General features: G+C 43.5%; 2 protein-coding genes and 1 long non-coding RNA gene across 3 annotated transcripts in view; 1 reads left to right on the top strand and 2 right to left on the bottom strand.

Moving 5' to 3' along the window:
* PDSS1 (decaprenyl diphosphate synthase subunit 1) overlaps window positions 1-7,715 on the bottom strand; it is a 37,791-nt gene extending 30,076 nt beyond the window's left edge. Inside the window, exons 1-3 of the mRNA XM_069458805.1 lie at window positions 6,970-7,715; window positions 1,714-1,778; window positions 1,156-1,276 (exon numbers count right to left, since the gene is read on the bottom strand). Coding sequence (XP_069314906.1) covers window positions 1,156-1,276; window positions 1,714-1,778 — 186 coding nt within the window. The 5' untranslated portion in view covers window positions 6,970-7,715. The remainder of the gene's footprint in view (window positions 1-1,155; window positions 1,277-1,713; window positions 1,779-6,969) is intronic.
* A 4,504-nt stretch (window positions 7,716-12,219) lies between these two features.
* On the top strand, window positions 12,220-16,320 carry LOC138375382 (uncharacterized). The gene is made up of 4 exons (XR_011231492.1): window positions 12,220-12,266; window positions 13,123-13,226; window positions 15,048-15,126; window positions 16,132-16,320. It is a non-coding gene; the product is annotated as an uncharacterized lncRNA (long non-coding RNA).
* A 2,677-nt stretch (window positions 16,321-18,997) lies between these two features.
* Window positions 18,998-23,239, bottom strand: part of APBB1IP (amyloid beta precursor protein binding family B member 1 interacting protein) — a 94,394-nt gene continuing 90,152 nt past the window's right edge. The window contains exons 13-14 of the mRNA XM_069458651.1: window positions 20,286-20,389; window positions 18,998-19,590 (exon numbers count right to left, since the gene is read on the bottom strand). Coding sequence (XP_069314752.1) covers window positions 19,069-19,590; window positions 20,286-20,389 — 626 coding nt within the window. The 3' untranslated portion in view covers window positions 18,998-19,068. The remainder of the gene's footprint in view (window positions 19,591-20,285; window positions 20,390-23,239) is intronic.

Here is a 23,239-nt window from a genome sequence, read left to right as displayed (position 1 = left end):
AACATTAAAGGGGGTGGAATGGAGGCCGTGAACTAAAGAATGGCCTGGGGGTGAGGAGGGGAGCGTGGAAGCCAAGGGAACCCAAGCAGGGGACAGTCAACAGTGTCCAGTGTCCACATGAATCAAGGAAGAGAAAAGCCAGGAAGTGCCCGCTGGGTTTAATAAAAGGAAGCTGCTGGCGACTGGGGCAAAAGCAATTTCGGTGGAGAGGCCAGAAAGGGAGCCGCGGCGCATTGGAGGAGGAAGCCCGAAAGGGCAAGAGAGGACAGAGGCAGAGAGCCTGTGACAGAGGGAAGGGGTGGGGCACGGGTCAGGGCGCGGCCTTTTAGAAATGAAGCAGTGGCACCGCGCACCTCCAATGGATGTGAAAGAGACAGTGCCAGGGAGTTCGCGGAGCAAGTACGGAGGCCGGGCAACTGCTTGAGGACCTCCTAGGAGACCGAGGAGGGAGCAAAGGGGCTGTCCCTAGAGCAAGGGGACATTACTGCTCCGAGGTGGGAGGAAAGGAGGCTGGCACCGAAAGAGGGCACAGGCAAGCTCGCACACGGTGACAAGGCAGAAGCCAGGGAGCTCTTCCTCCACTCTGCGAAACAGGGAAGTGGTTTTGCTGTGACAATATGACAGCCAGCACCCTGGGAGCTTGAAGAGGGGAGCGGGGAACTCAGAAAGGGGGAGGAAGCTGACAAGGGGTGACAAGGGGCACGTGGACATTTTTGGGCAGCAATTCAGAATCCATGTGAGGTTAGGAGCCACTGAAATTCCGGGGCGAAAGGGCTGAAGAAAGCCACATTTGTGGCAGTCTGTACATGACATTCACGTCAGACAAGACGGTAGCAGGAGTCACAGGGAGGTGACGGATGTGAAGAGGAAAGGTGAGATGACTCACTGGACAAGGCTGTGCTACCTGCATCATTTTTTTCAGTTTCCCAACTCTGCAATTGCCTCTTTCTGAACATCCCACTCTCCATACTGCCCGGCCCCGGGCTGCACGTGCTTGCTCAAGAAACATCTGGAACTTGACGTATGCAAATCCAGTTTGCCATGGTATTGCACAGAGCTGAAAACTGTGCTGTTTTTTCATAAATCTAACACTTTGCTAAGTTTTGGTAAGCGAAAACATTTCTAGACGGCAGAATTAAAAAAAAAACACCTCACCTTTCTTATGTCCTCATACAGACCTCTCAAGTCTCTCCAGCCCAGTTTAAAAGGATCGGTGTATCTCTCACCGCTCCGTGTTTTCCTGTGACAGCGCGCCGCCGGGGTTGTGTGATGAAACCTGAGATGAGCAGAACGCACAGGACTTAAGTTTTGTACACCTCTACATAAACATAAATGCAGTGGATTCAGACGGTGGAAAATTAAGCCCAAATACTTGCTGGAAATTAAGTATGAATCTTGAAAACGTCATTATAACTTAGGAAAATACAGAGAATTCTGTTCTTGCAAAACGATATTTAATTTTTACAAATAGGACCTTGAGAACCCACAAAATCAAAGAAAAACTAAACCATGTTCATTGTGTTCTGGGATGAGTTCATATTTTATTATATTCCTATTTTTTTGAAAAGGCAGAGATCACATAGGGCAGATATTGTGGCACTTAGTTAAACAATACAATAAATTTGTTGGCCCATCTCACTACACTTTAAAATATAAATTTATTGCCAATATGATTAATAATTTTAGTAGCTGCAGTATGGATTATAAACTTACCGTGATATACTATATACATTTGGAAATGCAGATGTTAAATGCTTCACAAAATGAGAACAGGGCATCTACAAAATAAAAGTATGAAGAAACTTGTAAGAATATTCCTGAAAAACTTGTTTATACCATTAGATGATTAAAAATCTCTATAATTCATAATAAATATAATGATTATCTTTTAATCACCCACAAACAGGGAGACTGCAAGCTAGCTTGCTTGCTTTCTTTCTTTTTTACTTGAAATCTTTATGTTTTGCAAGCTTTGGAAAAAGGATAATGTACCTTACTGCAAAACAATACTTGTCATTACAGAAAACATAAAAAAGAAAAAAGCAGAAAATAAAAACCATCTATAATCCATCCCTTCCCCCAAAGGTTTCCATATCCATGTCTATCTTTCCAGACCTGAAAAGTAGTTTTTTTTTTTTTTTTTTTTTTTTTGGAGACAGAGTCTCGCTCTTTTGCCCTGGCGTCAGCCTAGCTCATAGCAACCTCAAACTCCTGGGCTCAAGCAATCCTCCTGCCTCAGCCTCCCCAGTAGCTGGGACTACAGGAATGCACCACCATGCCCGGCTAATTTTTTTCTATATATTTTTAGTTGTCCAGATAATTTCTTTCTATTTTTAGTAGAGACGGGGATCTCACTCTTGCTCAGGCTGGTCTCGAACTGCTGACCTCGAGTGATCCTCCTGCCTCGGCCTCCCAGAGTGCTAGGATTACAGGCATGAGCCACCGTGCCCGGCCTCTGAAAAGTAGTTTTAAAACAATTTCTTTCCATTTAACTAAGACTGGTCAGAGGACAGTAAAGATTAGTATTATTTACATTCTTTTGAATTCTCAAATCAGTTTAAAACAAAATAATCAAGATCTCAAAAAGCATCATCCCAGATGGTGGGGGAAAAAAAAAAAAGATTTCAGTACTAAGGAAGAAATTTACATTTACACAAACACTGCCTATTTTAACTTATTGTCCCTAAACATACTTTGGAAGTGGTACTTCAGGATAAACAACATTAAAAACCAACCTACCAACCTCAGCAGTACATTTTGATAATATTAACTTAATTGGGGATCAAAGAACAACAGTGGACCACTTCTAAAAGATTCAGAGGTGCTAACAAATATTGATTCCAACGAATATTAATCACTGAGACCTATTATGGGCCAGGAATTGTGACAGGCCCTGGGGACCCAAAAATACAGACTGCAGAATTGAAGGGATTCAGGAATTTAAAAGAATACTAATTTACTGATCTAATGTGGTAAAGGGCTCTTATATAGCGTATGCAAAGAAAGGATTTTAACAAAAAGGATGGATTTATCACACAATAAAAATGAAACCAATCACTCTATTTGTAACAAAGTCTTACAATATGGTTTTACACCAGTATTTCATTTGATCCTCACAACTACTTGATTCTACACGGCCGGGGAACTTGAGGTTCAGAAAAGTCAAGTCTGAAAAACTGACATGTAGATATGTTTAAAACTTATCAAAGGGGAAAAGCACTTGCAGAACTAGGTGCATTATGGGATACCACTAAAAATTTACATATACACACACCAGAGAATTGGATTTGAAAGCACAGAAACAAGGGTGTTAAAACTAGTTATTTTGAAACAAATAGGATCGTGGGTGTGTTTTATTGTTACTTTTTTTGGTATATATTCTCTGATTTTTCTCTAAGGAACATGTATTCCTCTAGCCATACTAAAATGACAATAGGCTGGGTGGGGTGTCTGCCTGTAATCCCAGGACTCTGCCATGCAGAGAAGGGATGCAGAGAAGGGAGGATCGCTTGAGGCCAGGACTTTAAGAGCAGCCTGGGCAATACTGCCAGTCCCCATTTCTATAAAAATAAAAAATAAAAAAAATTAGCGAGGCACGATGGTGCATGCCTGTAGTCCTAGCCAGTGGGGAGGCTGAGGCAGAAGGATCCCTTGAACTCTAGGAGTTCGTGCTACTGGGTGACAGAGTGAGACCTTGTCTCTTAATTAAAAAAAAAAAAAAAAAAAAAGACAATAAAGGTTGACTTTGCCAGGAAAGTCAAGAAGTCAGGTCTGAGTTTCACTCTTTTCACCACAGCATTACATATTCATTAAACCAATAAGGACATTATAACATATAATGTCCCAGAAAACAAGGGATAATCCTCCCTTTTGCTTTCGGCATTATATGATAACCTACTTTTTTCAGTCTTCGTGGGTAATTAATTCATATGAATTCAGTATTTTATTATAACACTTATATATAAGGGCACCTTAATTGAAGAGTTATAAGTATTCAGTTTGAGACCTAATGATAGTCAGGTCTCTCTGGGGTGAAGGGTTCAAATTACATAGCTAATTAATACAGGGGCTTTTTACCACTAAGTAGCCTAATAGTTGTTAGTAGCACGGCCTTTGGAAGACAGATCTTGGCTGAAATCTCAACTTCTGTGTTCCCTTGTAACATCTTTCTGATAACACCTACTCATGGAAAGACGCTGAGATTAATTTAGAGAGTATACACAAAGCTTTTAGCTCAGAGCCTGGTGCACAGTATGCATTTAATACAGTGTCTATTCAATCAAGCTATTTTTTGCTTTAGTGACTTACAGCAATGTTTTCCAAAGTGAGGCTAGAGGCTCCCAGCACAGTAGTAAAGTATTAAGAGAGCTGTGAAACTACAGCTGAATCACATTACGGGCAGGGGCAACAGTCATTTTCCAATGCCAATTTTGTCCCCTACCTTCCCATCACACATCTCCCTGAAAGTCACCCTTGCTTCTCAGGAATTTGCTTTTTAAGAGAAGAGAAAATGCTGGGTGAGAACTGTAAGGCTGGTGGCAGGCACCCCTCCCTTCCCTAATGAAAAAGAAGCCCCTCCTATTCCTGAATACCCACCCTAAAGCTGAAACAAAGAAAATCCTCACTCCTCGCCTCGAAATCTCCTGGCCAAAGAAGCTCCCATCCCCCATCCCTAAAAACAAATAAACCCACTCAGAATTCTGCGCGGGGCGGCTTCTCTAGTTCCACTGGTGGGACTGTGAGGTTCGCCCGGGTCCCTCTCTCGGGGACTCGTTACCCCCACCCGGGAGCGCCCCAGTAAAGCCTCTTTACTTATCCCTTTCAACTCTGCTCCTTTCCCTGGTGCCGGCTACTTCAAAGAAACCTTACAAGAACCCAAGACATACTGGCAAGTCATTTGGCACAGTCAAGGCACACTGGTCTTTATCTGGTTATCAGACTTGTTCCCACTACTCCTGGAGAAGTCGGGAGAATGTGCAAACATCGGGGTGCAGTAGAGCCGTGCTGGGAGTCAGACGTGGCTTAATTATTGTCGCTCTTTGTCCCCAAGGACTATTAGGCCCTGAGAGACTCAAAGTAACCAAAACACACGCGCCTGAGGCGGACACCAGAAAGCTAATGTATCAATGTCAAGTGAAATATGTCACTGACACATCAATCAGAAATACATGACATTGGCATCATCGGCCAAGTCCCTCCTTGTGGCCATTCAGGCAGACATGGAAACCACGAAGCACAGTCTCTCCAGAAAAGCTCACTTCCTGTGGCTAGGGTTGCTTGGTGGGCAAGAAATCCAAGAGGAGCGTCAAAGGAAAGAGGTATCTAGTGGCATCAGAGGGTGGATGCATCCATCACTTCAAATAACGTCCTCATCTGTGGAATTCGAAATATCCGAAGTCTAGCGAGGACAGTACTTCTGTCACCCTTGTTATCCTCTCTTTACTGTCTAGTCTATCCACTAGCCCAGGTGCCATTCTCACTCCAAACGACTCTTTTGGATGATAATTTTATACGCATCCACTTTGGTACAAAGTAGACAAGAAAAAAAGCCATATATTCCATAGTGGTAAACGGCGTTTGACGAGTACCTAGACACATTAGTGTACCAAATCTGAATGAAACCGAAGCCTCCAAAATTCAAAGAAACTTACGCTACAGCGAGTCCACAGATTTTGCGCAGTTAACGCTAACAGTATGGGCTTACCCCGTGGCACCGAGAATTAACCACTCCAAAGTGCAGAAGGACTCAGAGCCGTAAAAACACGTCCATTTACGGAGGCTAAACTGACTGCAAAGGGAGAAAAATGAGACTGGATCCCAAGGCACCAGGGTATCGTGGCTATTGCTGAGATTCAGACTTTACTTCAAAAAGTCATAGGTCAAATCAAAGATGACGCCAAGAGTCCTCCCTTCCGACATCCGTGGCCTTTTCCCCTTGCAGTGCCCTTCCCGCTCCATCCAGGTGTGTTCTCCCTCCCAGCACCTGCGGTACGCCCGGTGCACCCTAGCATCAGCCCTGCATTCTCCACAGCCCTTCTCCGACTATTCCGAGGTTAATTACATCCTCCGCACCTCGGAGAGCTCGGGGCATTTTTTCCTCTAAAATTCCAGGTAAGATCTGTCTTCCTCTAGCTCGAAAGGAAATAGCTGCAGACGGTCCCCAGGCTTTACCTTTGGTCCTCACCCAGTGGACAATGTGATTACTCCTGCGTTTCCCCCGGGACAGGCTCCTCACCGCTTTCTCCCCCCAGCCCCAAATACTCCTTCGGTCCCCAGGACACACAGCTCTGCACCCCCGCGCGGGGCGCCCCGACTTCGGCCAAGCGCGGGGCTGCGTCCCACTGCTGGCGCCCCGCCACCCCGGAGCCCCAGCCGGGGGCGACCCGGTGCGCCCCGGGTCCCCGCGCACGTGCTCCTCGCTCTCATTCATTCCGCGCGCGGCAGTCAATGGCGCCGTGACCTCTGCGCCCCGCCGGGCGCGCGCCTCCCGAACTCACCTGCGCGCGGGCGTCGGCGGCGGCGCGCGGCCCGGGCGGCCCCGCACCGCCGTGGGACCCCGGCCCGGAGCTGCGCGCCGCGGGCCTCCAGGAGCAGCCGCGCCGCCACCGCCACCAGCGCGAGGCCATGGCCCGAGTCTGAAAGTCGCGGCGGGGCGGCGGCTCCGCCTCTGGCCCCACGGCCCTCCTCCCGGGACCCGGAGCCGGAAACCTGGCACAGGAAGCGCTTCCGCCCGCCCGGCCCCCTGCGTTGGCTCCTCCCCGCGGCCGGGCGGCTGGCGCCTTCCGGGTGGTAGCGCGGAAGTCGAGCCCCTCCGCGCCGGCCCTGTGGCCGCGACGCCCGGCGGTCCCGAGGAGGAGTCGCGGAGGCGGAGGCCGGCCTGGGGACACTGAGCGTGACCTTCTACACCAGCCCTTCCCCGAAGCCGCTCCCGGGGAGCCGCTGACACCAGCTGGTGCAGCAAAGATGTACCCTTAGGGGACCGCTGTTAGCAGGAAGTAGCACGGTGTGCCACGTCTGCGGCCACTAACTCTTTTGTTCTGCGTATTTAGGCAGAAATATGACACAAAGAATCGGGTTCCCGTTCTGCGGCCTGATCCAGAGGCTACGGTTTCCGCGTCTGCTTTTCTTGGGTATGACCCGCCACGCCATGGTCTGCTGCCTGTTGCAACCTGTGCTTGACGGAAGTGGCAACCTTTTGCATCCTTCTAGTAACGAGTCCAGTTACGTTCAGGGCCATTGTGAAACAAGCTAAATTAGCCTCATCTCTCGACTTTTGGACTCTATCTTCTGATAACCTCATAGGTATAGTTTGGCAATCTTGCTCATACCTGGCTGTGCGAGCCCCACTCTTGGGTGGCCTGAACTGCATGGAATTGTTTGATGTGCCCCGGAGGTGCTGGACACTGTATAGGATTGCTACCCGATGTGGGTCAGATAGACCTTTCCTTAGCTCCACAGCCGCATCTGGCCTTCTCAGAGCGTATTTGAACAGAAATCCGTAATATAATTAAGCATTCAACACGTGCACTCAAACACACGGAGCCAGTGTGAGAGGGTGTAAGCATTAGGGATACAGAAATAAGCTTACTCAGTCCCCCCAAAATTCACTGTTGTGAGGAAATAGTGCAGAAAATAGGTAACTGCGATTGTCTGATACATTTTTTCTTGTACTTCTGAACCACACTTCTTGAATTAAAGAATGCAGTAGCCCTATAGCTGTGCACGTTATTTTCATATTTATTTTAAAAGTGTAGTTTTTTTTTATTACATGAAAGCATCATGGAATGTATAAAGTCTTAAGCCAACTTTTTGGTGTTTTTTCAATCTTGAAGGATAGTATGTGAAACATACGCTAAGTGCTTTACAGATAAAGGTCAATATGCACCTGTGGTTTATCTTGACGTAGATTAGGTTTATGTATTAAGAAACATTCGAGAGGTAGAATTTGCCAAAGTAGAGTGTAGCAATAAACACTTTCTACTTGGCAATCTCATGACTAAGATACTATCATTTGCCCCTTTTTATTCAGATGAGGAAACAGACAAGAAGTATCTTACTGTAAAAAAATATCTTAAGTGCATGCCCAAGCTTGTATGGTTGGCAAATACAGCACTACACAATTCTGGCAGGCCGTTTGCATTTAGAGATTGCTTGGCCAGATTAAAACAGAAAACCTGGCTCTTAAAGAGATGCTGTAGTATGGCAAGGCCAGGTGGGGAGGGCAGGTGCATTTACTTAAAGGCTTCTGACATTACTCTGTGGCAAAACTCAAGGAACAACAATAACCTACCGATAGGATGTGCAAACTTCAAAAGTGGCTCTTTAATCTGTCACAGGATCAGAGTAAAAAAAAAAAAAAGTTTTTTTTTTAAAAAAGTGGTTCTTTTGACCCAACTAGGTCAAGCATGAGTTTATGAAGTTAAAAACATCTGAGCAGTGCAGGTAACTGCTACAGAACAGGCTTCTCTTGTGTAGGCTAAAAAACAACTTTGGTTTTTCCTGCTACACTTGTGCAAATGAAACAACCAGTATGGACGGATCAAAATGGACTATGTGTGTAATTGAAAGCGTTTTGAAAGTTGTCATTTCAATGATGGAGGATTGGGTACACTCAAAGACATTTTCTTGCCATATTGATGATACTATTCAAAACATATTATCTGGCTGGGCGTGGTGGCTCACACCTGTAATCCTAGCACTCTGGGAGGCCGAGGCGGGTGGATTGCTTGAGCTCAGGAGTTGGAGACCAGCCTGAGCAAGAGCAAGTCCCCCCCCACCACACACACTAAAAAAATTTAAAGAAATTAGCCAGGCAACTAACAATAGAAAAAATTAGCTGGGCTTGGTGGCACGTGCCTGTAGTCCCAGCTACTTGGGAGGCTGAGGCAGGAGGATCCCTTGAGCCCAGGAGTCTGAGGTAGCTGTGAGCTAAGCTGATGCCACAGCACTATAGCCTGGGCAACAGAGCGAGACTCTGCCTCAAAAAAAAAAAGAAAAAGAAAACCGTATTATCTGCAATAGGACCAGGTTTTACAGCCAAGGAGAGATTATAAATATTATAGTATATATATTACTATGTTTTGGTTCACAGTACTGTGTAAGACATCACATCCTGATGTTATTAGATAAATGATCAATTGATTACCCCAGTAACTCTGGTAAGAACGTTTATTCAGAGAAAAGGTTCAAACAGTTGCACTGAAAGTCTTTTGGTTTTTGTGGATTTTGTAAAGAATTTAATTTTGCAACTGCTGATTTTTCTGACATGTTAAGATAAAGGGTCAATATGCGTTTGGAATTCTCTCTGGGATTTTTAGTCAATGACTGATGAGTGGGTGAAAGCATCCCAAGAGTGAGGGTTGGACACCCCTGAAGCAATTAGCCTTTCTCTGTCCCACGGCCAGTGATCCCTTGTATTGCCTGATCTTGCAGAATGTGCATCAGTCAGTACAAAATCATAACTACTAATGGAATATCATATACTGCTTGTGCTCTCCCGAATGTTAGAGCATCGTAAAGGAGAGGGCATCAATTATATAATTTAGTGAATTTCACACAGAGGCTCTCCTAGAAGAGAAGAAAATATATGGTTGTATCTGCTAATTATATTATCAGATTTTCCACGGTGAATGTTGAAATCATTTGTTTTTTGGTTGACTAGACATTTATTTCCCTAGAATGCTGCTAACTTATTCACCATGGACCCAAGAGAAAGTACAAAGGGTTAAATATGGCTTATAAATAAAACAAACAAACAAACAAAAAAATTACCAAAAGTTGGGAAAATTTAAGTGAGGAGAGATCATTACATTTCTAACCATTTTAATAGTTAATTTCTGTGTCTTTTGAATATGAAATCTTTTCACCTCCCTAACTACCTAGGTAGAGCTAATTGCTTATTTCCTTTGTTTTCCCTTAGCCTTTTATATATATTTTCATAACGCTTCTAAAATGGCGTTGAATTTTTTGTTTATACACTTTCCTTCTTAAAGTCAGGGACTGTTTCTTTCTTTTTTTTTGAGACAGAGTCTCCCTCTGTTGCCTGGGCTAGAGTGGCGTGGCATCAACCTAGCTCATAACAACCTCAAACTCCTGGGCTCAAGCAATCCTCCTGCCTCAGCCTCCTGAGTAGCTGGGACTACAGGCATGTGCCACCATGCCCGGCTAATTTTTTCTATATATTTTTAGCTGTCCATATAATTTCTTTCTATTTTTAGTAGAGACAGAGTCTCACTCTTGCTCAGGCTGGTCTCGAACTCCTGAGCTCAAGCAATTCACCCACCTTGGCCTCCCAGAGTGCTAAGATTACAGGTGTGAGCCACCGCGCCCGGCCATGGACTGTTTCTTATTAATTTTTATATCCTTTCTTGAACATAGTTCTCAGGTCATAGTTGAAATTTCATAAATATTTATTAAATGAATTAATAGGTAACTAAATAAAATACAATGGCAAATTAAGTTTTTAAAAGTAAATTGTGGCCGGGCGCGGTGGCTCACGCCTGTAATCCTAGCACTCTGGGAGGCCGAGGCGGGTGGATTGCTCAAGGTCAGGAGTTCGAGACCAGCCTGAGCGAGACCCCGTCTCTACTAAAAATGGAAAGACATTATATGGACAACTAAAAATCTATATAGAAAAAATTAGCCGGGCATAGTGGCGCATGCCTGTAGTCCCAGCTACTCGGGAGGCTGAGGCAGTAGGATCGCTTAAGCCGAGGAGTCTGAGGTTGCTGTGAGCTAAGCTGACGCCACGGCACTCACTCTAGCCTGGGCAACAAAGTGAGACTCTGTCTCAACAACAAAAAAAAAAAAAAAAAAAAAAAAAAAAAGTAAATTGTTCATTAAGGGAGTTCTGTATATAATAGAAGGCTTTTCATAATATAAGTATTCATCATGTAATCTCTGTTTATGAGAATTTTGTGTATATTAATTATTTTACTTTAATCATGCCATTATAGGATTTCTATGAATTTCTATGAATTCTAATTTTAGAGTTGAATGATATATAAGGAAGAAAAATATTCCTTTTTGTACTACTTCTACTTAAAATAGCATTCTTTATAAAAATCTCAAGAAGTTACTATTAAAGAACATAAACAATTTAAAGGAACATGAAGTTAAAATAAACTGAACAAATATTAACATGATAAGTAATATATTACTGTATTTTCATTTAGCAATTCTGGGCACTGAAGACAGTTTCAAAGTACAAACTCTTTCCTGCCTGGGTGTCCCAGTACCTTTTGAGACTGAAGAAGGAAAGTCATCTAATCACTTCCAAAAGAGGCGTGTGATGTATTATTTTATCATTGTCCACCTATGAGGTTCCTCTCTTCCTTTCCATTGTGTAGCATTTCCTTTTTCACTCCTGGGCCCTTTGCTGTGGCTGAGATGTCTGCAGTAACACCTCATCCGTGCAGAGAGCACTCGTGTTCACCTCAACTCTGCTAACACAGCTCGGCGGTTTCTAGAGCCCAGGCCCTGACACTCTGGAGGAGAGCGCCTTAGGCTTTCCGCCAGTGTCTATTGTCACATCTTATGCAATTGTAGGAAGTCACTTTGTCCTATAACTCACAATGAGTTAAAAGCAACCAATATGAAAGAGAAGTGAAGTTCAAAGTTGTCCAGTTTGTTGTCCCAGCTACTTGGGACAACAAAGTAGCTGGGACAGCTACTACTTGTAGTGGTAGTTGGGAGGCTGAGGTGGGAGGATTGCTTGAGCCCAGGAGTTGGAGGCTGCAGTGAGCTGTGCACTCCAGCCTGGGTGATAGAGACAGACCCTGTATCTTAAACAAAAAAGCAATGGAAGTTGTAGGTAGTGGCAGCTGAAGAGAGAAGGAAGAGGTAGGAAAAACACAGGACGCACAGGAACAAATAGCCCTTCACAGTTTAATGGCTGCTGAGGGCTATTTATAAAGGGGACCTTGAGTATTATTTTCAGAAAATTAAGTTTAGATTTCTTTTCAGACAAAAATATTTTTTAAGTGATTAAAATAAAAGAAGGCTTGGTATTCCCTAAAACGACTAAACAAGATAGTATTTTATATTAATACATTGTTTAATCAAACTCAGTATTTTCTATCTTCCTTTCAAACACTGATTCAATGTGATTTGGGTATTTTTTTCTCATTATTTGCCTTATGAAATAATTCCCTCCTATTTGAAACAAAGATATAGTTTGGGGAGACACTGGTTAATTTTGTTCTTTGTTTTATTCATTTTTAGCAACATGAATGACTCAGATTCTGAAAGAAGAAAAAGAATAACAAGTAAGTAATCTTTTTGATTTTCTCTATGTTAAGGATTATCACATAAAAGCAATGACTTACGGGGACTGAGTTTCTTGTTTTATTTTGTTTTTATCTAGAATAATTCTAGGTGAGTATATATTAGTTGAGTTGAAGTGTCATGTATGGGCTTCTTTAACTTCAGCAGGTGACTTAACATAAAATATGATATTTAATAGTTTTACTTTCAATAAGTTTGCATACTAATGTTAAAATAATATTGTCCTAAAAGATGGTGGAGAGACAAGGAAGGTGGTTTGGGGTGTGGTGGAAATATGGGTTTTGGAATCTGGCAGACGAATCTTGTCTCCGCTAATTTTGGCTGTATGATCTGAAAGAAACTTAACTCTCCAAGTTTCAAGGTCCTTAGCTGTGGCAAATGGGGAATATTTTGCAGGGATGTTATAATGATTAGCAATAATGCATATGAAGTATCTTGTTATAGTGCCTGGGCCATAATACACATCCAATAAATGATAGCTATAAAAATAAATCACTTTTACATATTAATTTTCAATCTACCGTGTGACTACAGGGCCTAATTAAGATGCATTGACTTCTCCACGCCTAGTGAACTGAAAATGGTGGAAAAACCAAATTAGTGATGAAACACTGAAAAGAAAAACAAAATATAATATTGATCATAATGCTCAAAACCAGTTTTCTTCTGTACCGTAAGATAATAAATGCTGTACCTTGTTTATAAATAATTAAAATTGATACTGATAATGTCTTCTCTTTTGAGCCTTCTGGCCAAGTTCTTAAAGGTTATCAGATTCAGTGGTGATTTCATATGGCCTGTGTGGACTTAATTTATCGTGGTGATTTATTGTTCAAGATGTGCTCTCCCCGCTTGTCTAAGCCGTTAACCCAAGGTACGTGCTGAAGAACTGGATGGCAGAATCTGCAGTGCGGAAGGCAGAAAAGAATGATTTCTCAGAGGTGAGGTGGCTGACGTTTCTGAGTTTCTTTTTATTCATTTAAAATCTATCATATTTTAAACACACTTATTTTGTTTGCAGATGTGCTAAACTATACCATGGCCCACACCAACTTCACAGATTTCTCCCTCCTTGGTCTCCCTTCTTTTGTTTATTAGCTGAATTATTTGATCATATTTTCTATATATTCTTTCACTTATTTAAATTTTTAAATATTCACTTTACGATGCACACATATATACATTATTTGAACTTCTGAGGGCCTGATTCTGTTGTTTATTGTTTGTGTTGTGAAATTTTGGATATTAATCTCTAAAATCCAGCGAAACCTGATTTGAGGGTGTATCTCTCCAGACGGAATTAAGCATTTGTTTCTACCAAGTATCCATGGCACTACCTGGCTCCGCTTTGAATTAATCTTGGCAGCAATGAACATGAATAAATGAGAGCTACATGCATGAGCTTGGATGAAGCTCACATATAATGTTAAGCAAAACAAGCAGGTGGCAAAGGAATTCATACAGTGTGTTACCCCTTAAATATATGAATAGTATAAAACCATGTAAAATCCTGTCAATATCATGCAATATGGCGTCCACCATATTGGAAGTGTTTTGTTTCTGAAGTTGAATGGAGGATACACAGGGGTTCATTACATTATTCTGCATACCTTCTCTGCCTCAAATATTTCATAATTAAATTGTTTAAAAATGTATCACATGTCATGTATTTTTAGAACAGGAATGGCCCTGGCTGTCACACCGCCACTCTCCCGTCCCGTGCCGGGAGCAGACATTACTGGTGATCGTGGCCTCTTTCTCTGTAAAACCTCAGCCTCAGGATCATTCTCATCCCAGCATGCCGTGTGGGCACTGCCCATTGATCAGAGTTGGCATGCGCCAGAAACTTTCTGCCGTTTTTAATTGCAACTGGCATTAACATTTTATATCAGTAGTTTCATTAGCCTGACAATTCCAGGTTTTCATTTCAGAAAATAAAATATTTTCAAATGCAGTCTTTTTATGGTATTAAAGGAGAAACAAAGGGAAGGGCGGTAACTCAGCATTTATAGTTAGGTAAGTTTGTCTAAGCCGGGGAAACTAAACAGTGTTTAATAAGTTGTTTCGTTGGCCTGGTTCTCTTTCCTTCCCTATCTTTCGTTCCTTCCCTGTTCCCTTCCTATCCTCAAGATTCTACTTGAGTGAGGATGCCAGTGCACGCTGGGCAGGGTGGGAAGGGGTGGGGGGAGGTGTTTTCTTAGGTTCAAGTAAACGTTCAGATTCACGTGACTGTCACAGACACGCACTTGGCCTCACTCAGCTGAGAGACACAGGACTGGAACGTACTTACCAGCAGGGCGACACCAGGTTCCCGAGCGCGGGAGTTCCTGCAGCAGTCCACGCCAGCAGGAAGGCACAGCCGCGCGGCTCAGGCGCAAGGATGTGACAGCCACGCTGGAAGCTGCAGGGGCAGCCCTGGCTTAGCAGCTTCCTGCTCCGCAGAAACCAGTGTCTCATACCAACTCCACAGGCATAGTTTCCAGCAGCCTCAAAAGAGACGTGCCTTGTACCAAGACTCACCACGCTTAGGACAGCCTGGAGCCTCCTGTCAGGTCCCACAGTCCTCCCGGTCCAGGAGCTGTTTGTCACAGGCAACGCTGTGTGGTGATACGGTGGCCGGACCACGTTGTCAGGCTACCAGGGAACAGGCCTAGCAAGTTAACTAAAGGTCACATGCTCAGGGGGGAGAGGAAAAAGACTTTGTCAAACCTTACGCTTGCATTTCTTTACACGTACAATTGGTGTTTCCCTTCTCTCATCAGACATTTCTTGAGAATCCATTCAATGCAAGGTGCTGTGGAGAACTGTAAAAATCTGTGCAAGTAGCTCTTAAACTGGCAGGTGAGACTGATGGGTATACAGCTACCTTCAGTAAAAGGATATGTATAGAGAGCACCTGGGAGATGTTCCAAGAGGGGCTCTAAGAGCACTATAATGAAGCAATCTCTATATTTAAAATATTAGTGATAAAATAAAGTACTGTTTTTCATCTCTTGGCTTTACTTTCTTAGCATAAGTAATCATCTACTTTATTCTATCACAACTAAGCATTTCCTTCATCATACCCGAAGCAATAACAAAACCACTGAAAATATGTATTTTGGTCTTAAATTTATTCTTGAAAGAGGTGTGTTCTTTGGTGCCTCAGTTCATTACCATAGGGTCAAATTCCAAATGAGGAAGCAGCATGAGCTAGAATTCATGCCCTTGATTTGGAAAGACTGCAAGTCATTAACATCCTTTAATTTTGTAAATATTTTAGAAAATTATCATTCTTTTAATGCTGTGAAAACCTTAAAATTACTAGGATACATTTGTAGTCTCCATGACATTGTACACACTCCCTTAGTTTAATACAAAAGTAGTACTTAAGGAACTTTCTGTGAAACAATAGAAATCTAAGTAACAACTCTAGTTGAGGTTTTAATAAGACAAACTATAGAAACATTTTCAAACAAACTTAAAATTTACCTTGCCTTTTTAGAAATTTAAAAATTAGGCCAGGGACAGTGGCTCACACCTATAATCCTAGCACTCTGGGAGGCTGAGGCGGGAGGGTGGCTCGAGGTTAGGAGTTGGAGACCAGCCTGAGAAAGAGCGAGACTTGGCCTCTAATGAACATAGAAAATTAGCCGGGCATTGTGGTATGTGCCTGTAGTCCCAGCTACTCGGGAGGCTGAGGCAGGAGGATCGCCGGAGCCCAGGAGTTTGAGGTTGCTGTGAGCTAGGCTGACGCCACGGCACTCTACCCAGGGCGACAGAGCAAGACTCTGTCTCATAAAAAAAAAAATTAATGAGAGTCCTAAGTAAGAAAACCTACATTTACCTATTTAAATTGTTTACTAGGTCCATCTTCTACAGCAAGTTCTTCGGCATCCCTTCCAGAAGCATCCCGCAGCCGAGAAAGCAGGCTACGCTTCACCCACCCCTTCTTGGGCTAAAGATCTCAGAGTTAGTTGCTCATCTTAATTTGGGAAAAATAAATTAAGGAATACTTCTATCATTGAACTCATCATAGAATAATCTATTTAATACATTCTTAATGATCATCCACATTTTGATGACAATTTTACATTTGATAAATATATATAAACATAAATATATTTTAGCCAAATAAATTGGAACTTATTCTTTGAAATATCTTTGTGATCATTTTTGTTCTAATCAATAACTTTAATGAAATAATAAAGTGTTTTCAATAAATCACCAGTTTTTCTCAATGACTAAGAAAATCTTATGACACTTGTAATCAAAACAGACTTGTAAATATTCATCTAACACCATGTACTCAGCACTTTGGGGTCTATCAATAAATATTTAGTTTTATTGTACATCAAGAGGTTTTTTTTTTTCTACTGTGAATTTTTAAACAGTAGGGAAAATTTTAGTAGTTTAATGAATCCAATTTACTATTTAATGGGCTTATTAATTATCAATACATGGCCAATCTTGCTTCATCTACACCTCCACATGCTTCCCCCATATTCCTAGTTACTGTTTCAATTGAGGTATAATTTGCATATCCTCAATTATTTTTAGCAAAATTCAGACATTGTTTCATTTCCTCTACAAGTATTTGTGTATGCATCTCCAAACACCAGTGACTTAAAACACACACAGACCTGTGATACCACAGGACATTAAGACAAACCCAACATGGAAAGCCCAGTGGCTTTCCCTGGCTTCCTGATCACTCCTTGGTTCCCAAGACAAGCCAACAGGGTTTTAGGCATACGTTTTTTTTTTTTTTCCCTTGGTCTGAGTTGAGCTGGTTGTGAAGCTCAGGTGTCGGGATTAAGCAGGTGTCTGTAAAATTATTTTGCTCCTGTACTAAACCCTTGCAGGCAGAGAGGTGTTTCAGGGGCTTCTCTAAACCTTCACAAAATCTCCTGGTTTAAATGTCCTGCTTGGATTAGGACCAAGGAGATGGAATGGGAAAGTGAACAGAAATTGTTCTCTCCTAGCCACAGGTAACCTTTGCAAGTCTAGGCACAAAGGTTATCTTTTCTGCCAAAGAACTTTCTGCCTGCTCTTGGGTCAAAGTTTCTTTGAGTTGGTGTTCTGAGAACAAAGGTGCCTTTTGTTTTGTTCCCTCTGGCATAACAGGCTCTGGGGAGGCAGTGTGGGGGTGCGGGGGGTGGGGGTGGGGTGCAGGACAACTGGTCTGGAATCTTAGTTTACCTTTTCTTAACTGTGTGAAAGTTAATCAGGTATAAAATGGGCCCCATAATCCCTATTATTATCTGGGTCTCAGGTTGTGATGAGATTAATGAGATAAATATGTAATTGAGTTCTCAAAATTAAAATCATGATGCATGCACTATTGGCAGAAACCAGAACACATTTGGCCAATGTCTAACAGGGGCACAGCCCTCACTGGAATAGATAATAATGGTTTATATTTCCATAATGCAACTTCCCCAGAAATTTCAGGCAGCCGAATTGAATCTCTCTGTTTCTAGTGATAATTATCATCCAATTTTCATTTTATCAGGCTTCCATTTTATTTCTTCCTCTGCTTAATAAATTAACCTCATACCACTGAAGATTAAATTTAGAAGTTTTTTTCCTAACAAAGTGCCTTATGATTGAGTTTCTATTTGATTTAGTTTATTTACTTAGCATGATAAGCTAATTAACTGGTGTTTTTTTTTTTTTTTTAATTTTTTATTTCTGAACAGGCAGTTGGGAATCGGTGCTCACACATAGCTAAGTGATTTCTATTCTGGGATTCTTTTATTTCTTTCCGCATTTTGAAATGCTTCCCTTCAATGGACATTTATAGAAATAATGAAAATATTTAACAGCTGAAAGTGCATTTACATGAAGAGATTGTCAGGCTTGAGAAAATAATGAGCACAGTAGAGAAACACAACTTTCTAATGTTCTTGACCTTTTAAAACTAGTTTTCAAAATTCTGTGCCTTCTTAAGTCTTGTTGATCTGAGACATATTTTCCATCTCTTATCTCTGTGACCTTCAGAATTTTCAGAAAATTGAAAGAGGAAAAACGGAAATCATGACAGGCAGAGTATATTCAGTTCCTTTGAGGTCCCTTGCTTGACTGACTGCGATCCTGCACACAGGCTGTTTTATTTTGCTTTTTTAATGGTTGAATAATATAGTAATTCCAAAAAATAGTTAATTGAGATAGTTTTTGGATTCTCTATTATTACAATGCTATAAATATCCCATAAATTAAAACGTAGGAACAGGAAAAGGCAAGCATATATATTCTTTAACCTGTAATGTTTTCGCTCAGAGACAATCGCAATGCCCAATTTATCCTAGGTTCTTGTTACTCAAATCACTTCTAACTGGCTTTGGAGAGGCCTTTTAGATTTTCTTAGTTTTATTTTCATGGCTCTGTCTTTGACTTTTGTCTCCTTTAACTGTAAAATTCCTCAAAAATCCTCTTAAAGTGGTTTGATGTCGCACTCGATTTATGCAATGACATTTCTAGAAATACTGGCTTCAGGAAAGATTTTTTTTTTATTAATTTGATGCTTCTGAACATAATAAAATAAATGAACCTAAACGTGGAGGGGACAATATAGGACAGATATGTACATTTAGGCGGATAGTCTAAATTCTGTGTTAGGTGAATGGTCATGAATGTGTCCTACCTGAGCACAACAGCGAAAAGTGTCACATCATTTCTAGTCCGAAAACTTCCAACGTTTATCTAGAATGAACAAGATGTCACGACAGTAATGTACCAGAACATGCACTTGGGGTGAGAGGTGACTGTCCCTATGCCACACGGACGTCCCCGGACGTCCCCTTAGGACACGTTGCCCCTCTTCTTCTGCAGAGCTTTCATGAGGTCTGACATGAAATCTTGCTCCCCGCTTCCTCCCCCGGCGGGGAGTCCCGGGTTGTCGTGCCTCTTGGGGGGCATGGGTGGCCTCTTGGCGACCGCGGGGGACGGCCGTGGGGACTCCGGGCAGAGCGAGGGCGGCGGCGGCGGGGGCGGCGGCAGCGCGGAGCCCGGGTCCCCAGCGAACACGGGCGGCGGCGGCGGCGGCACGAAGTCGGGGGGCGAGTCGGCCAGCTCGGGGGGCGGGGGCGGCAGCTCGGCGTCCCCCAGCTGCGGCGGCGGCGGTGGCGGCGGCGGCAGGAAGTCGTCGGGCGGGGCGGGGAAGTCCCCTCCGCCCGCGCCCCGGGCCTGGCGGGGCGGGACGGGGCCGCAGCCGGTGTCCGAGGACCGTCGCACGGGCGGGGGCGGGGGCAGGCTGGCCTTGGGAAGCGGGTGGGCCCGGGGCGCCCCCGGCTCGCGGTGGGCCCCCGGGGCCGGCCTCTTCTCCTGCAGCGGGGCGACAAGTTGGTCATTGCACGGGACGGGACGGCCCCCGTGGACGTGGCATCGCCACTGACACGCGAGGTCGCTCCGTGTGCCCCTCCAGCCCCGCCCCCCGGACCCTCCGTCCCAGTCCTGGGGAACCGTATGATGGAGAAACCTAAAATGCACATTTTCGAGTGCAGCCTTTTAGCCGGCTTCGAATCCGCTTTGGGGGCCCAGTTTGCGCTTTCAACTAACTGGTTGCTCTGATATAGTCAGGAAAAAAAACTCCAAAAAACAAAACCCTGTAAAAACTCCCCAGGGCTTAAAACTCAGGTGTGCCGCTTTCAGAGGGGGCTGAAATCACTCGACTAAACCGAGAAAATCACTTCGCTGAAAGTAAAAGTAGCTAAATATCGCCAGCATTTAAAAGAAATCCTTCCGTTTTCCCTAAGCCGTGTGATAACAGTTGGTTTTAACTTTTCTTTTTTTTTTTTAAATAACAAATGTAACCTTGATAACTTTTGATTCTAGTGTATGTAACTTTAAGATAAAAACATAAAACAGTTTCCTACCTAAAATTACAGTGATTTCTCATCACTTGGAACCATATTTTCTTTTTTTTAAAGGGCAGTTGTTGGAATGATGCTAAAGGTTGAGAACACGAGTTCATAGGTGACAGTTTGATAGAGTTAGTGTCAGCCACTCTGTGGCCTTACCTTGGCGGTTTCCGCCTGTCTGTGGGCCTCCTCGAGCGTGGCACTGGCAGAGGGGACAGCCTGCGGGACCTGCCCATTGGGCTGGGCGGCGCCCGTTTTGAGTCCTGAGAGGGAAGAAGAGAGAAAAGAGTGAGCAAATCATTTTCAACATTCTTGCAAATGAATCTGCTGATACAAAGCAGTTTCTGTCTCTGTAGCAAAAGAAAGGGATTCACGGGCATGGTGTGGTACAGGAGAGGTTATGAAACATCTGAGGTTCTACGGCCAAACTTTATATGAGATTCGGCAAAAGATTCAGGAAAGTGACTACTGTATTCGATAAAACCTACAGAGGAAGATAGGGATTAGCTGCGACCCTAGAGAGAATAGTATGTTCTGCTTTTAAAAACTTTTTGGTAATTGGAGAATAAGCCTTCAACACCTATTTTTTTTTTTTAATTCTTGTTATTGATTTACCTGAAATGTATTTATCTGGCTTCATACCATGCTGAGTACAGGAACAACTTTTGAACATAATCTTCAACTAAAAGTACTCTGGACACAGGGACAATAGAGTTGGGAGAAATTCACACAACCCCAGTATGCCCTGGAATTAGATGTGTTCTTTCCCCTCCAAATTCTGATATGCATTTATGTTATTTTCCTGCCTTTTTAATTTGTCCTTTTTCTACAAAAGTGTGATTCTTGGAGGGTTTACAGTTTTGAGAGAATGAGATGGCAGAAGCTGTACATTGATGTCTCTGGCTCCTTAGAGGAGTGTGCCAGAGAGGACAGTCACCTCTCCACGCACTGGGGCCATTTCTCCTGTGACTGAACTGCCACCCAGCCCAGCCCATGAGGTCTCCCACCCCTAACCCTGTGGATGCAGAGATGGCTTTAGCCAGGCTCAGTACCAGCTATTCTGTCAAATATTTGTGAACTGACTGTTTAGTTCTTCAAATAGTTTCCCAATAATTTAAAAGACCCATTGATCTCCATAACAACTCAACTCAGAGAAAGACTTCAGGAGATTTGAAAGAAGAGGGAAAGTTTGTTGAGGAATAGGATAGTTGCACCATCTCCAAGTACTTAATAGTGATTAAGTATAAAACGAAAAATCTACACAGGAGAGAAGCTGGACAACCTCTTAGCCAAGTGGTCGAAATGCAAGAGAACATTGGCCCCGGGGCTGGCGGAACAGTTCTTTGACAGCAAAGAGATCCTTTGTGTTTCCATAAGGGGCAGACAGACATGGTCCGTCTCCTTCTCTGAGACCCTGAGAAGGACACAGCAGCACTCATGTTGGCCCAAAGTGCATAACCTGAAGAATTAGGAGGAAATATGAGACGAATCCAAATTGAGGGACAGTCTATAAATGGCCCTTATTCGTGAAAAAAGGCGAATGTCTTGACAGACAAAGGCTGAGATGCCAGCAGACTACAGAAACAAGAGGACTAAATGCGACACACGATCTTGGACTGAAGCTGTGCCATAAGAATTCATTGCGTTCAAGGGCAACATTGAGACGATTGGCAGAACTGGAACACAGACTGTAGTTCCGATAAATACACACTGGAGATTGAAGGGACAAGGGAGAGTGACATATGCCATCTACTCCCGAATAGTCCAGAAACAAATATGCACATGGATCACATACGTAGAAAGGAGTGCGGAGAGAGAAAATGACAAAAGAGATGTGGCAAAATGGTCATTACTGGCGACCTGGGTTAAGGGTACACGGGAGTTCTTTGCACTATTCTTGCAACTTTTCTGTACGTTTGAAATTATTTCAGAATAAAAAGAAAAAGATGCTTGTGTCCATTTATAAATTTGAAAGAGTCTTGGCTAAAGCTATTTGCTAAAGTCATTTTATGAGTACCGGAAAAGCCCCCATGGCTGTTCCCTATTAGGGAAGAAAGAAAATCGCCATTTATCTAGAACAAATGACTTCTTGTTATACACTTTGGATACATAATAGAACAACGCCGCCTCGTGTCTTCTGCAGTCTGGGGAATCCTGGCAGAATGCACCAATCCCATGTGATTTGTGGCCCCACAGCCGGCGACCTTCCCTACTTCTGCACGTTTCTCCAGGACTCTGGTTCAACTTCGGAGAGAAGGGAAGGCAGGAGAAGAGGAAGGGGAGGAGGTGGGCCGAGAGGGATTCTGGAGTCCCTGAGAACAGCTGCTAACTAACGCTAAGAAGGCATCAGACGGGACCTCTAGTCCCTACCAAATGATTTCACAGCATGTCCCGAAGGGACGGAGTGTGAACGCCATGGCACCCCGCAGCTGAGTTCTTGTTGGGATCCATCCTGTGAGGTTCCTCAGGTCCACTTTGCTGGGCACTGACTCAGGGGAGCGGTTCTTAGGGGTGAAAAAGGGGCTCCCTGACTAGTGCCCCAAACGGCTCGAGGTTCAAGTGCAGTCAGCCAGTAACTCCTCTGACCCCAAGGAACGTTTTCCCCCCAAGACTATTCTTGAAGTTCACCTTAACTGTATTTTGAGGGGAGGGGGTGTTGGAAGGACATACGGTTGGATTTGTCCTGGGCTCCTTGGATGGACGTAAGTCCCTTAAACACTTCCCAAGAGCCCTGCTGATTTTGTGCCATGAATTCAGGTGGAGACAGGGAAGCTTCAATAACAGTATTTGGCAAGAACTGAATTTTTTTTTCAAGATGAGGTCTTGCTCTGTTGCCCAGGCTACAGTGCAGTGGCACCATCATAGCTCAATGCAACCTCAAACTCCTGGGCTCAAGCGATCCTCCTGCCTCAGCCTCCTACGTAGCTGGGACTACAGGCATGCGCCACCATGCCCGGCTAATTTTTTTCTATATATTTTTTTAGCTGTCTAGATCATTTATTTCTATTTTTAGTAGAGATGAGGGGTCTCACTCTTGCTCAGGCTGGTCTCGAACTCCTGACCTTGAGTGATCCTCCCACCTTGGCCTCCCAAAGTGCCAGGATTACAGGTGT

The sequence above is a fragment of the Eulemur rufifrons genome, chromosome 25 (assembly GCF_041146395.1).
Source record: "Eulemur rufifrons isolate Redbay chromosome 25, OSU_ERuf_1, whole genome shotgun sequence".
Taxonomy (NCBI): Eukaryota; Metazoa; Chordata; class Mammalia; order Primates; family Lemuridae; genus Eulemur; species Eulemur rufifrons.
This window is presented reverse-complemented; position numbering and strand designations above follow the sequence as displayed.